The sequence below is a fragment of the Zootoca vivipara genome, chromosome 1 (assembly GCF_963506605.1).
Source record: "Zootoca vivipara chromosome 1, rZooViv1.1, whole genome shotgun sequence".
Taxonomy (NCBI): domain Eukaryota; kingdom Metazoa; phylum Chordata; class Lepidosauria; order Squamata; family Lacertidae; genus Zootoca; species Zootoca vivipara.
Genome location: NC_083276.1, coordinates 104872809 through 104886311, shown reverse-complemented (window position 1 = coordinate 104886311; position 13503 = coordinate 104872809). Strand labels below are relative to the sequence as shown.

The window sequence follows — 13503 nt, the reverse complement described above, 5'->3', positions numbered from 1 at the left end:
TAAAATGAAAGCAAAATGTTGTCAGTGCCAGTTTAGGGAAGGCACGCTAAAATGTCACAATGAAAAATGTCTTGACAGCCTTTCTGTGGCCATGCTACAATGTTGGACAAATGTGGCGATGTCAGTGCACATTATTAAACAAGGGATAATTAACACATCTTGTGTGTATAGAAATCTTTATATAAATTTGGTGTGTTTGTGTGCGATATGCACACATGCAGACCAGTCTTTGCCAACCTAGCCATTCTGGCTGGGACTGATGGGAGCTGCAGGTCAGTGCATCCAGAAGGCATCAGGTGGACAAAGGCTGGTGTAGACGAAAAGGCACAGCGCAGCTTGAATTCTGCAACTAGAGATACAATCCCGGCTGCCATTAAAATTCTATTCTGATGCAACTTGGAGATTTTGGAAGACTGTGAGGAGAGACGTCCCATCCTCTTCTACCCAACTGCTTGCCTAGAGTGGACATGAATTTGTGGCTGCTGCAAAACCTCCCCCAGCTCTCTCCAATGTAAACTCTCACAACCCTGTTGAGCCCATGGGAAACTCGGCTTGGACTGTGTTGTTGGCCACGTAAAGGCTCCACTCCATTTAAAATGTCCCATTTGCAGACTTTTCAAACAACCAGCCTGCCAGCCTACCAAATTACAGCTTTCTAATTCTCTGTGAGAAGCATCAGTGAGGGCAAAAGTTGCATTTTTTATGTATGCATCACAAACACAATGCAAACACACACACACACACACACACACACACAGGCGCAAGCATTTTCTTTCCGTTGGAATTGGTCAATAGCTATTTTTCGTATCTCGTCTCATATCACAATTGCTCAAGTGGAGCCCAGTCAATAGTTTTATGAACTATTGCCCACTTCATAGGACATCAAGGAAATTACTTCCTCTTACGTGACCTTATCTAAACCAACTAAAACCAGAATTATGATCTAAGGGTATAAAAAGAGACAGGAGGTAATATGTCAGAGATATATGGAAGATGCAGAATTACTCTTCATGAAGCAGAGTGACTTCATCACTCACTGGAGACATGTGGTAGTTTCTAAATAAATAATGAGGAATCCCTGTTCGCTGCAGGAAGAGGGAGCAACAAAAAGAAGGGGTGGAAACACTTTAAGCAGAGTATGCATTTATTACAATTATAGAAGATCTACTTCCAAAGAGAATGGCACATATCTGAAATGACAAAACAATAATTGAATTTAGCCAGCAGATACTGAAAGCGCTTAAGTGTGGTAGAAATATTTATATCTCAACTTAAATAGAACCAGCCACAGCAGTGCCCAAAACTGAGAACAATTCCATACATAACGTGGCAGTGTGATGGCCGTGCATACACTGATGTTATATTTGCGTTTCACAGATCAAGCATATGTAGCTTTAAATGCCTACATATACATGTGAAGGAACTACAAACCAATGGAGGCTCTGGATATGTACAAAGGAGGTTATTGCTGTGTGCCTGTCATGCTAGCTGGTTAACAGCAAAATGAACACTCAGGTACTCAGAGCCAATAAAAAGTGTGCAGCAGCCCCAAAGATACAGTCAAATAACGTCAACTGCTCAAAAATAAACTCAAAGCAAGGGACTGAACTTTAAATAAGTAGCATCCATTAAATGCAATCAGTTTTTGAGGTGATGGGGTGGGGAGGTTTTTAAAAGGCTTCTGACAAATGGTATCCCAAACAGCAAAACCTTTTATGCTCAAAGTTCAATAAACACCTGAGATTATAATGTCTTGGCCTTCTTCGTAGCCACTTCAGTTAGGGTCCCTGACAACAGGTCTCCCTGTCAGGCTTTTTATCAAATATGCAAGGGCCAATTCCACACGAAAAAGAGATAACAACAATTATCTACAACTGGAACATTTATTATACTGACTTTCTCCGTACTATGGGTCAACTAGGTCTAATACGCATCAAAAGCAACTTTATTTGTGTTGGTACTGGCCAGTGCTAGCCATGTTCCTTAAGGGTGAATTCTCCCACACAAAAAAGGCTACATATATAAGGTAAAATCAGGATGATCAGATATCTTAATTTCTACTGGAATGCCTGGCAAAAATGCGGGCCGGGCAAGGTGGGATTGAGGAAGGGGAGCTCATTCCAGCCATTCCAGCACCTTCCTTTTATTTCTCACTTCCAGAACCCAGACCTGGCTCTTTAAAGGCAGCTGTTGCAGGTAGCAGTTTCTACCACCAATGGGAACTCCTGCCTCTTACAGATACAACAATCACCCCAACTCTGCTCATCAGGGCAAAGATGAGTGTAGTCACTTGGCCAGGCACATGGCGGAGGCAGAGAGGGAAGAGAGACACTGGGTGGGCCAGCAGGTCGTGCCTCTTTCCACCCGTCTTGCTCCACCCTCCAGCCCAAGGAACCTTCAGAAAGGAGTTGCTGCCATGGGCATTAGGTGTATATGGGTCTTAATGAGCTGAATGAGCTGAACAGAGTGAAAGATGAGTCATGGCGTGTGGAGAGAGTGTGTATGAACTTAACAGTGTGGAGTTTATTTTTTGGCTGCTATTTTCTTAATATTGCTAATATTCTTTTATAGATTCTAAACGCTGTATTGATTTGCTAAACCATATGACTTTTGCTCCAATCCTGATGTTTTAGCTTATTTTTTATTTCTTGCTTTGTTAACAGTGTTTATGGATTGGTAATGGTTTCACTGGTGGTTGTAAATTATTCTGTATGATTTACACCAGGCAATCCCCAAACTTGGCCCTCCAGCTGTTGTTGTACTACAGTTCCCACCATCCCTGACCACTGGTCCTGTTAGCTAGGGATGATGAGAGTTGTAGTCCCAAAACATCTGGAGGGACAAGTTTGGGGGTGCCTGATTTACGCTGTGTTTGTGATGTTCCATTATGTTCCATCAGCTTATTGCCATTTATTGTTTGTAAGCCGCTTTGAGGTTCTTTTGAACGAAAAGTGGCCTAGAAATATAATAAATCAAATCAGAGGGGCATTTGGGTTGGGGGGGGGCTTGAGGCAGTATTTTAAACCCTACCCTACCCCAATCAAGTTTTATCCCTGTACCACAATGAAGAAAGAAAACAAAGTCACCTAGCTGGCTTTTATTCAATTCGTATTTTTTTGAAATTTAGGGAACAGCTAGGAGTCTTTCAAAGTTTCATGCACCAAAAAGAAAAAATCTGCCTCCCACAGAGCATTTTTCGTTTCTTAGCAGTATCCATGACACCACCATGCCTGCATTATGGAACAAGATACATATTAACTAATGGCCTACCATTAAGTTCGCATAAAACACAGACATATAAATTACATGCTTCAATGGAATCTTGCCTCTGAAAAGCCATGACAAGCTGGGGAATACAGATGTATTTCTGGTGTAACGTGCAAATAATGTGACTTCCCTATAGAATAATGTGGGATCTTTTAAGGGTAAAATGGGTTAAGAACCGCCAACCCACATTTTGATTCTTGTAAAGAGGAGCAAGCATTACTGTTCAGTTCTCCACCAATAATAATAATAATAATAATAATAATAATAATAATAATAGCAACAATGCATAAACAAAATAAAGCCAGGACCATGGAAATTCACTCAGGTACTCGTAAATTTCCAACCTTAAACTCACAGCATACAAATAGATGAATCCAGCAAGTCAAGAGAGCAAAGCCAATTTAATCTGTGGCTCCCCTGAGGTAAATGTACTTCACAGTCCTGCCCCCACCCCAACCTCAGCCATAATCCCCGGTTCCTGGAGGAGAAAAAAAAGCACTGAAGTGAGGAAAATTCTACAGCAGGATATAATGATCCAAAATGACAGGGACAATAATGACAATGAATTTCATGTCTCCCAGTCATGTGCTGGGGATGCTTGACTGGGCTGACTTATACAATTAAATTGTTACAGGTACAGCAGGAGATGCAGTTATCATCTGCATGCTTTTGGGAACGGCGCCTCCAGCAACCGCGGTGCTATGGAATGCAGAGCCAGCCTTTTGTTAGGAATAAAAAAACAAGGAGTCCGGTAGGTATGCTTATCTGTGCGGCTGCCCTCTGTGACTTTGGGGGGCAAGGAGAGGATGAGAGAGAGAGAAAAGCAGTTCAAACACGGAAGGGAGACTACACGGTGTTTATGAGGGCATTCGTGATTGAGGGGCATCAAGTTCATTTTATTAAATTAAATTAATCTTCATTCTTCTTCTGAGGGATGAAATGCCACAAAAAGGTACTGGAAACAACAACTGCAAAGAACAGGGGTCTCATAAACACTGTGCACCAAGCAGAATATCAGTCGTAATTCATCAGGATACTTGAAATTTCAAACTTCCTTCTTCCACATATTGTTTACACTAAACCACAGTAGTAAGAGCCCTTCAATTAAAAGTAAAGATGCCACAATCCAATGGTAAATGATTCATTTCCCATATATTCCGCCACAAACAGGAAATCAGCTCTCCACATCTAGAGCCATCCTCGCTGCAGGTTTAAGTGCAGGTTTCCCCCTAAAGAGTTCCAGTTTATAGGAATTCTATTCAAAATAATTCCGAGTCTCAGCACTGCCTTTAACTACCCATAACAGTTCCCTCGGTTTGCTGCTTCTTGCCACCCGTGGATTTGCACCGCCAAAGAGGTTGTCATATTTCTATTGTGAGGAGCGTGCTGCAAGGAACCTTTTCAATGGCAGCCTGTCACACTGTTTTCGTTTCCAAATGAGAAAAACGTTGGAAATTGAGCGTATGAAGTTTTAGAACTGCACAAGTTCTCTACTGAGCTGCGCGCCCCCAATTATATACCTTGATAGCCTCGAAATTATAAATTAGTCAAAAGTAAAATTATAAACCTGTAACTTTTCATAATTCAGCGCACGCTGGAAAGACAACCATAGGAGGCTAGAAGGGGGAAAGTACTTATTCCACTGCTGACAGCTTAATGAATGTTCTTCAGGTTTTTTCCATTGATTTTTGGTGCTTTTGTCCCCCTACATTAAAAAAAAATCCAAAAAAATCTTGTAGGGTTTACAATGAGCGAGAGTCTCACTTTTCAAAAGTGACATGACCACTCCCCCCCCCCGACAACAATTAAGAAACTTTCTCCTATTCTAAACAGATACATGCAACTGTTTCGTATTTGTTAGTATATCTAAACCCCTTAAGTCTCAAAAATATGCTTCTTCTAATTCCTATTTCTTTAAGAATGTGCGGGGCAGAGCTTACTAAAGGAGTTTGAACTGTTTTTATTTATTTTATATTAATTTGTAAATCATTTTGGGATGCCTCATGGGAAGTGATTCATGGAATAACAACAATAAGTTGCATTGGCTGAAATAAAATGGCGTCTCTGTGTGATCATAACGGACATCCTCTCATGCAACAGTTTTCTCTTCCTCTCCTCCCCCCGCAGTCCCCCCCCCCACCAAAAGCAGAAGTCTGTTCTGCTGGCACAGAAACACCATTGAATTTACCCAATGGAACTTATTTCTTAAAAGGCACATATAACAGTTCATATGTGTGCCTTCTCAGAAGTAAGCCCCATTGGTTTCTTTAATACTTACTCCCTAGTAAGTGTGTATAGGATTGCAGCCTTAGTACAGCAAATTAGAACTGTTTAGAAAATGTTCCTAAGATTTTTAAAGATGTTATATACATATTGTCTAAAATTAATGTCTTCAAACATGCCTATGCTTCAACTAGAATCTTTAAAGGGAGTCTTGTAATAGAAGCATAATCAAATATCTAAGCAAGACTTGTCATTTAAATCAGCAAATGCTTTGTGCGAACACTTAGTATTTATTTTTTGAGAGATTTTATTTCTAATAACCAAGTTGTACATTGTTTCCCTAGCATCCCACGTTACAGCTTCAAAACATTGAAATCAAATTCTCTCTGCTTCAAAAGAGAAACCACTTAGAAATTTCTCTAGAAATCTCAGTGTTGGTTTTTCCATAGTGCCTCTTTACTAATTTTCCTTGAGCTACATAAATGAAACTGACAGATCACTGCTCAGATAGCAGCCACATTCCTCCCCCAAAATGTTGCCTTTTTGCTATTCAGCAGTATCTGAATACCAACAAATGCTAAATGAAGTCTGACATGTACCCCTAAGAAACAAACTTGTAAGTCGCAGCTTCAAAGGAAACCTTGAATAAATAGGACACATTGTGTACACCCAGGCTAACATCCAACATATGCTTAGGTTTCCTGATGCTTCTACAGACCAAGAATAGCCCCTGGTAAAGTCTGCGATTTGCTGTTGCTGGTACATCCAACATTTATAATGTAGCTTTTTTTGTTGTTCTTGTTGCCTGTATAAACAAATTTAAAATGCAATTAAAGAAGGCTGGAGCAACAACAGCCTACAAAGCGAGGATATATGGTAGAAAATGAAACACTTGGCAGGTCACTGGTTTGATAAATAATTAGGGAATTAAGAGGGGGAGAGGAAGGAACGGAGATCTGGTATCCAATTTTGCATTTAAGTTCGTTTTTTAAAGGCAGGCATAAAAGTGTTTGAGCAAATGATCTGGCCGAGGGGGGGGGGGAGAGAGAATAAACCCTTTAGTGGCCTGAATCTGCCCAATGTAAAAGAAGGGGACAATAGCTGCTGCAAGGCACTTCTCTTTGCAGCCAGTAGATGCTACTAACAACACAAATTATAACTTATGTCTTATAACTTCTAAGAAGCTGGAACAGATGGAAGAGAATAGAAAGGAGGCACAAAGGTGTCTTGTCACCATATAAAGACTGGAAGGGTCCACTCTCAGGTAATCAGAAACTGAAGGCCTCTTGGCCAAATCTAGCCCCCTGCAGATTCCCTAGTTGGCCATCGAGGGGCAAGAGAGACTGTGGACACCACCTTAGATAGCTCACTTGGTTACAGCATGATGCTGATAGTGCCAAGGTTGCAAGTTTGATCCTCGTATGGGACTGCTGCATATTCCCGCATTGGACTAGATCAGGGGTCGGCAACCTCCAGCCCATGGGCCAGAAGCAGCCCACAAAGGCCGTTTATCCGGCCCATGGGCCGCCTGTGAACTGAGCCACCCGCTCGGCGAGCCCCCCTGTGCGCTGTGCTAAACTTGGCGCGGGGACTCACCGAGTGATGCCGGAAACGGCACCGGCGCCGGCGCAGATGCCGGAAATAATGTCTGCGCATGCCCAGACACCGAAAATTGCTTCTGTGCAGGCACGATTTTCGGTGTCTGCGCAGCCGCAGAAGTGATTTCCGGTGCTGAGGACATGCACAGACGTCATTTTCGGCATCGCACTGCACCCGTCCGGCCCACCGACATCCGTGGGAACGATCTGGCCCATGGCCAGATAACTTTGCTGACGCCTGGACTAGATGACCCTCAGAGTCCCTTTCAACGCTACAATTCTATGACACCAGGTAATATAAGGGTGTAGGAAGCAGTCAGGGCCTTGGCCCACTCCTAACTTCACTCTCAAAGCAACCCTCCAGGGAAGCTGGTTACCAAACACTTTTTTTTACAAAGGCAAGAGCTGCTACTTCATTGGCACTTTCTAAAATTCCACATTTTATTTGAGCAAGTGCCTAGTTCTCAGTACCAAACCATAACTTGGCTGGGGCATGCTAAACGCAGCTACCAGGTTTGAAGAGTGCCAGCACAATGCCCTCCCGCTGTCCCAGCATAACCAATGGGCAAACAGAGTTTGCATGACCTTTATTTTTTATTTAAAATAATCTTCTTTGATCTTCAGCAAAACCTTCCAGGATAGCTAAAACCAAAAGTGGTGTGCATTTTTTTTAGTAAAAAGTAGTTTCTTTTATTTATTTGTTTGTTTCCACCTGGGCATAGAGCCAATAAGTTTGCTGAATCACCTAGCATGCCACATTCAACCCACGGCTGTGGCAATTTGCACGCATCACAAACAATTTGTATGTCCCGCTTCCTATGCTCACAAACCAGGCTGTGGGGGGGAAGGGATGGCTGGCCACCCACAGAGCAGTCCTGCAATTTTCTCAACTCAAGGGCCACACTGTCTTGTGGGGAAGTTTCTGGGGGCTACATGCCTGTGAGTGGGTGAGGCCAGAGGCGAAAGTTCATTAAGAAACCAATGTCTACAGCAGAAACATTGCAGCCATGCAAAAAAAGGAGGGGCACAGAACCAAACTGGTGAGGTGTAGCCTGGGGTAGAGAGTCCCCACCCCTGTTCTGAATGTTAATAGTAAACTTTGGGAAACACACTCATGGTCCAGGTTTACAGAAGTCAACGGATAGCAGAAGGTAGATCAGAAGAGAGGGATGCAATAAACAGGGAGCTGAGACAAACAGAAAGAGGAAGCAGGAATAGACCAAGGGTGTTAGAGCTAGGGTCAAAAGAAAAGGGCATCAAAGCAGGAAGGCATAGGTTCCTACCAGTTGCTCCTACCCCACTGATAAGCAGCTAATGTCTTGGTTCACACTAATCAAGATTCAGGAAGTTATTCCCTCCCGAGGCAACAGTCCAGGCCTAGGTGATCAACAAATTCCAGAGCCAAGCTCCCACACATTGTGGCAGGAGAATAACGACTATCAATATCTGGGCATTATTTCTTGCTGCTCGGGGTGAGTGGGGGGGTGGCTAGATTCATATGATCAGCAGCCATGTGCTGCACATATAGCTTGTAGGAACTTGGGCATCTACAGCACTCAACCAGTTCAGCAGACAAGGTAGACATTCAGAAAATCCAAGCATGGTTTACAAAGGCCAGAACAAGAATGGACCAAGCATACTCCTTCCTTTCGCTCCTTTGCTCCCCTGGCTTCAGCACTTTGATCCTGACTCCTCCGAAATTTGGAACTGTGGTTCAATGTTGGCTTACTAAGATATGAGGCAGTGCATGCTTTCTCTAAAAAAGGATCACATCTGGCAAGCCAGCCAGTTGCAAAACCTGGTCTTTTAGGGGAAAGAGCAACAGCTTGCTTGCCCTCATCTATCCCAAAACTGCCACCAGACATCTGTTTAGGGCTTCCATAGCCTCTATGTATCTAGCAGCTGGAAGAAGAGGAAGAACTGAGTGTCGCCTACTGACAACATTTCCGTTCAAATCCCTGAATGACTTCTTCTAGCCATTTTATGTAGATATTAAAGAGCATGGTGGATGATTTGGACTTTTGAGGTGCCACAAAGGCTAGTAGTGGCCATGAAAATGGAATAGAAGTATTTCAGCACTGTCTGGTCTATTTATCCCATCAGAGAGGACTACTGCCACCTCCTAATGATATTGATAAGATGCTGAGTGGTCCAGGAAATGCCCAGTGCAAGTCATTCATCCAGGAAACAAAATCAGGTCAAAAGTCAGATTGAGGTATTATAAAACCAAACAGAGAGCAGGATTATCTAGGCCTACTATTTAAGATTCTTTTAACCAGAGATGACAAGGGACTTTTTGTGGACAAAGCATCTCTCATTACCATTGAGCTAATGCCCCCTGCCCAATATTAGAGGTTCTCTTGCTCTTAATGAGCAATCAAATCCTGGAAAAAAAATAACTTCCCAGTTTCTCTAGTCAAGTAATATCAGACAATTTCTATGAAAACACACAGCGCTGTAATACTGGATATCTGCTCTGCTTGTAAATCACTTCAACTCACCAACCAAACTGAGCTTCCAACCATTTGATGAAAAATCTAGCCTCAAAACGGATTTTGCTTGCTCATTATTGACATGACAACAATCTTACTAGATCTCTGACTGCCCAAACAAAAACCACACAGCAGCCAATGCTGTTTTTGCGGCTTAAGAGACTCATACTTTTATAAGGATTTCAGACTCCTTGTTTATAAAATGAGATTTGGCACAGGCTATTTTAGTTAAGAGAAAATTAGTGTTCAAGTTTCGAATTCATGCTGTGAGCCCCCACCATTTCCTTAACTCTTTCATAGGGAAAGAGAAAAATTTTAAGTGCCCAAAAGGAAAGGAAAGGGGACTGCTCTTAATTCAAGTTCTTTCTGGTAAGAGAGACGCAAGGGAAAGGCTGGTACTCTTAAACAGAACAAACCAAGAAACATCACTGCTTATTTCAGATTACTGATGCTGCAATGCTTCTCACTGAAAATTGATAGTAACCATTACAGAACTACTCTACAGTTTCGGATGCAGACTAGGGATAACTCAAGTCAGATGAAGAAGCACAGATTGACCCAATTTTCATTTCCGCTCAGTCCACAATGAAGCCATTGTATGACTGTTTCACTACGCAGCCAAATCACAGCTCATCCCACATTTAATGTGCCATTGCAAAGCTTCCCAAAAACGGGTTGGCAATACAGCACCAGATTTGTGGAGAGTGGGATCTGGCTGCATAGTGAAGCATCAGGCAGCCTTCGTGCTTAAATGTGTGCGCATCTTATTCATGAACATTCGGGGAGACATCCTGCTAGTGCAAAGATGGCTTGCTGGCTACATGAGGGGCTTTTTAAAAGAAAGAAAATGCAAGGTTATACACTCTTACCCCTAACTGTGTGGTGGGGGGCGGGGAAGTTCCCATAAAAACACCCAGTGAGGAAAAAACTGATAATAAAAAGCATTTTGTGGGTCTTACAAAGACAAGAAATTCACAGTCGAGGCTGGCCTTTAGTACGTAGGAATGACAGAGAGCTATAAGAAAGTAGTTATGTGGGCACCCTGCTGTGGAAATAGTTGCATTCCAACATCACAAACTGAATTTCTTGGCTTTTAGTAATCTCTGAACACATTTGGTAGAGGCTGCTTCCCCCCATCGCTTTTATTAAAATGTATGCAGGTTCAACTCCAATTCAATGTGCATGTAACATTTCATTTCGTGCCCAAAAATGCAGATGGGATGCTCTTGAAGAGTCATCCAAGTTTAGCGAAAGAAGCTACTGAAGAGTTCTTTGCTCAAGAAACTCGCTGGCGGCTGGCTAACCGCACCTCCTTGATCCTGACTGTTGGGCTGCTATGTCTACCATAACTGCCACACATTTACTACTGGTGCCCTCATACGTGGCGTCGCTCAGGAATTCTGACAAACCTAAAAATTGGTGCAGGGGTTAAAATCACTGCAGTTTCGAAAGGTTCGGTCTGCCATATTGACTCAAAATGGTGTCCAAATGTTTCCAAACAAATGGAAACCTGTCCCTTCACCTCAGGCACCATCATACAAACTGCAGTCACAATATTGTAAAGAAGTGTCCAAATGCATAGTGAACCAACATCTTTCCAAAATATATGGCAGATGTGGAGGCTTTGTGGATGGAAACACAAAGAAGTCCACTCACAGGGGAGCAGACTTGGGAGAGCCACAAAACTCAGAAAGCACATGTTTACTCTACAAGACGGTAGAAATGCGACGCATACTGTACTCTTTTCATTAGAATCACATGGCTGGTACATATATGCATGCACTTAATTGCAGTTACTCTGTGTTTGATGCCTAGAAGCGGAAAGTATTACGAGCATCCATACCACATTTGAGTTGATGGTGGAAGATATGGAAAGTTCTGGCAGGAAATATTCGATCTGTGGTGGCCCCATCACCCAAAGATGCCAGTTATAAACATATACAGTACATCTGTCCGTGAGTTAAGAGCATGTACATATGAACATGCCATGGAATCACAGAAATGAAATACTTTAGAAGAGCCATTTGGTCCAATCCCTTGACACACTTCCTAGTGGATAATGAAGTTCCATCAACCACCCATGACTCAACCTAGAAGGTGGTATGCTGCTGGAGAGCAGCTGCATAGGAACTAGCTCCACACAAGTGAAGCAACCAAGCAAACCAATTAATGAAGATGCAACGGTCTTTTGTTTCAGGCTAATGTTTTAGTTTTTAAAAAATAAATAAATAAAAGCTGTTAGGTAGTTAAGAGAACATACCATCATAGTAGACAATGGCACCCACGAGTTTGTCCTTCCGCAACATAGGAAAGAGTTCCAGGGCTTTTGATTTGCTAAGTACGTAGCTGCTTTTCAGACACTGGCTTCCTGCTACAAGGTCATAGAGTTTAATTCCCACCCAGTAGTACGGCAGCTGCCACCACCTACGAGAGGAGACAGAGGGAGGGAGATAAATCAAGGAGCACCATTTCACATGCCTGGTTTCTACTGCATAGTCTTTCAAAAAGGATACTGCAAACCACAACTATATTTCTGAAGAGTCAAAAGAACCAGAGTGGGTTTGATGTGTGTGGGAGAAGTCCCATTCTCGTCTCGCCGCTTCCATGAAGCGAAGTGTGTAACTTCTACAGGTCAATTCTGAAGCCTATAGTATCTTAGAGGGTTGGTACAAGGACAAAACGCTACGTGAGGAGACAGCAAGACATTTTATTTCTTGGGCTGCTGCTCTGTTTGGTTTTGTGATTGTTTTATTGCATTCTATTGTCCTTATTCTGAACCACCTTGAACTTCTGTAAGGTGGAAGGTTTAAAAAAAATCAAGACTGTGGATTACAAACCAGAATATATCTACTCCAATTCTCACATGAATCACACACTTATTAGGTGGCCTTAGGCAACTCACTTTTCTTTCAGCCTCACATCATGACCCCAAACCTGGTCCCCTTGCACTAGCCAAAGTAAGACATGAAGAAGGACACCAGCTGCCAAATTCAGGAACAGAGTTTCAGCATCTCCTCTCATGTTCCTCTCAGACTTAATGGCCCTTCCAGTTACATCTCCAGCCCCTCTGTCCTGCAAAATTGGACAAAGGTCCTTTCAAAAAGCTTCCCTCTGGAATTTGTATTCTCCAAAGGCAAAACATCCACAACTGCAACAGTGAAAATTTTACCTCCACAATGAAGGGTGCAAGCCTGTTACAAACTGAAGAACATACAGTGGAACCTCGGTTTATGAATTTTCGGTTTACGAACGCCACAGACCCATCTGGAACGGATTAATTCACTTTCCATTACTTTCAATGGGAAAGTTCGCTTCAGTTTATGAACGCTTCAGTTTATGAACAGACTTCCGGAACCAATTACACCCATGCTTCGGGTTAAGTACGCTTCAGTTTGAGTACTCCGTGGACCCGTCTGGAACGGATTAATTCACTTTCCATTACTTTCAATGGGAAAGTTCGCTTCAGTTTATGAACGCTTCAGTTTATGAACAGACTTCCGGAACCAATTGTGTTCATAAACCGAGGTACCACTGTACTGTAATTAAGGGGGAAACATGTTAAAATTCATTCCCAGTGACCCAGATTGAACACCCACCCTAAATGAAGCAAATTCAGAACAAACATCAAGTGACTTACTTGTAAACAGGAAGCATTATAGGCAGAGGAGAAGATAAATGAGGTGCGATCTCAAGCAGGTTGGCACGTTCATGCAGGGCTTCTTTCACCATTCTGTACTAAAAAAGTAACGACACAAAATCCATTCTTGATTATGTTGCCAGAGAGCATTCTCCCACAGCAATTCTGCCTATCCTCTCACAAGCACCTTAGCTCAAAAGACTACATTTTCTCTAGGAACGTAAACTTGTAAGGCACGGGTGTCAAACACAAGGCCCGGGGGCCAAATCCGGCCCGCCAGACCTCG

At 42.7% G+C, this 13503-nt stretch overlaps 1 protein-coding gene across 4 annotated transcripts in view; it reads right to left on the bottom strand.

Moving 5' to 3' along the window:
- GPD2 (glycerol-3-phosphate dehydrogenase 2) overlaps positions 1 to 13503 on the bottom strand; it is a 134849-nt gene that overhangs the window by 48916 nt on the left and 72430 nt on the right. For all 4 annotated transcript variants that reach the window (XM_060279958.1, XM_035131815.2, XM_035131806.2 and 1 more), the window contains 2 exons: positions 13218 to 13315; positions 11841 to 12004 (listed from right to left, as the gene is read on the bottom strand). In XM_060279958.1, the coding sequence (XP_060135941.1) occupies positions 11841 to 12004; positions 13218 to 13315 (262 nt within the window). The remainder of the gene's footprint in view (positions 1 to 11840; positions 12005 to 13217; positions 13316 to 13503) is intronic.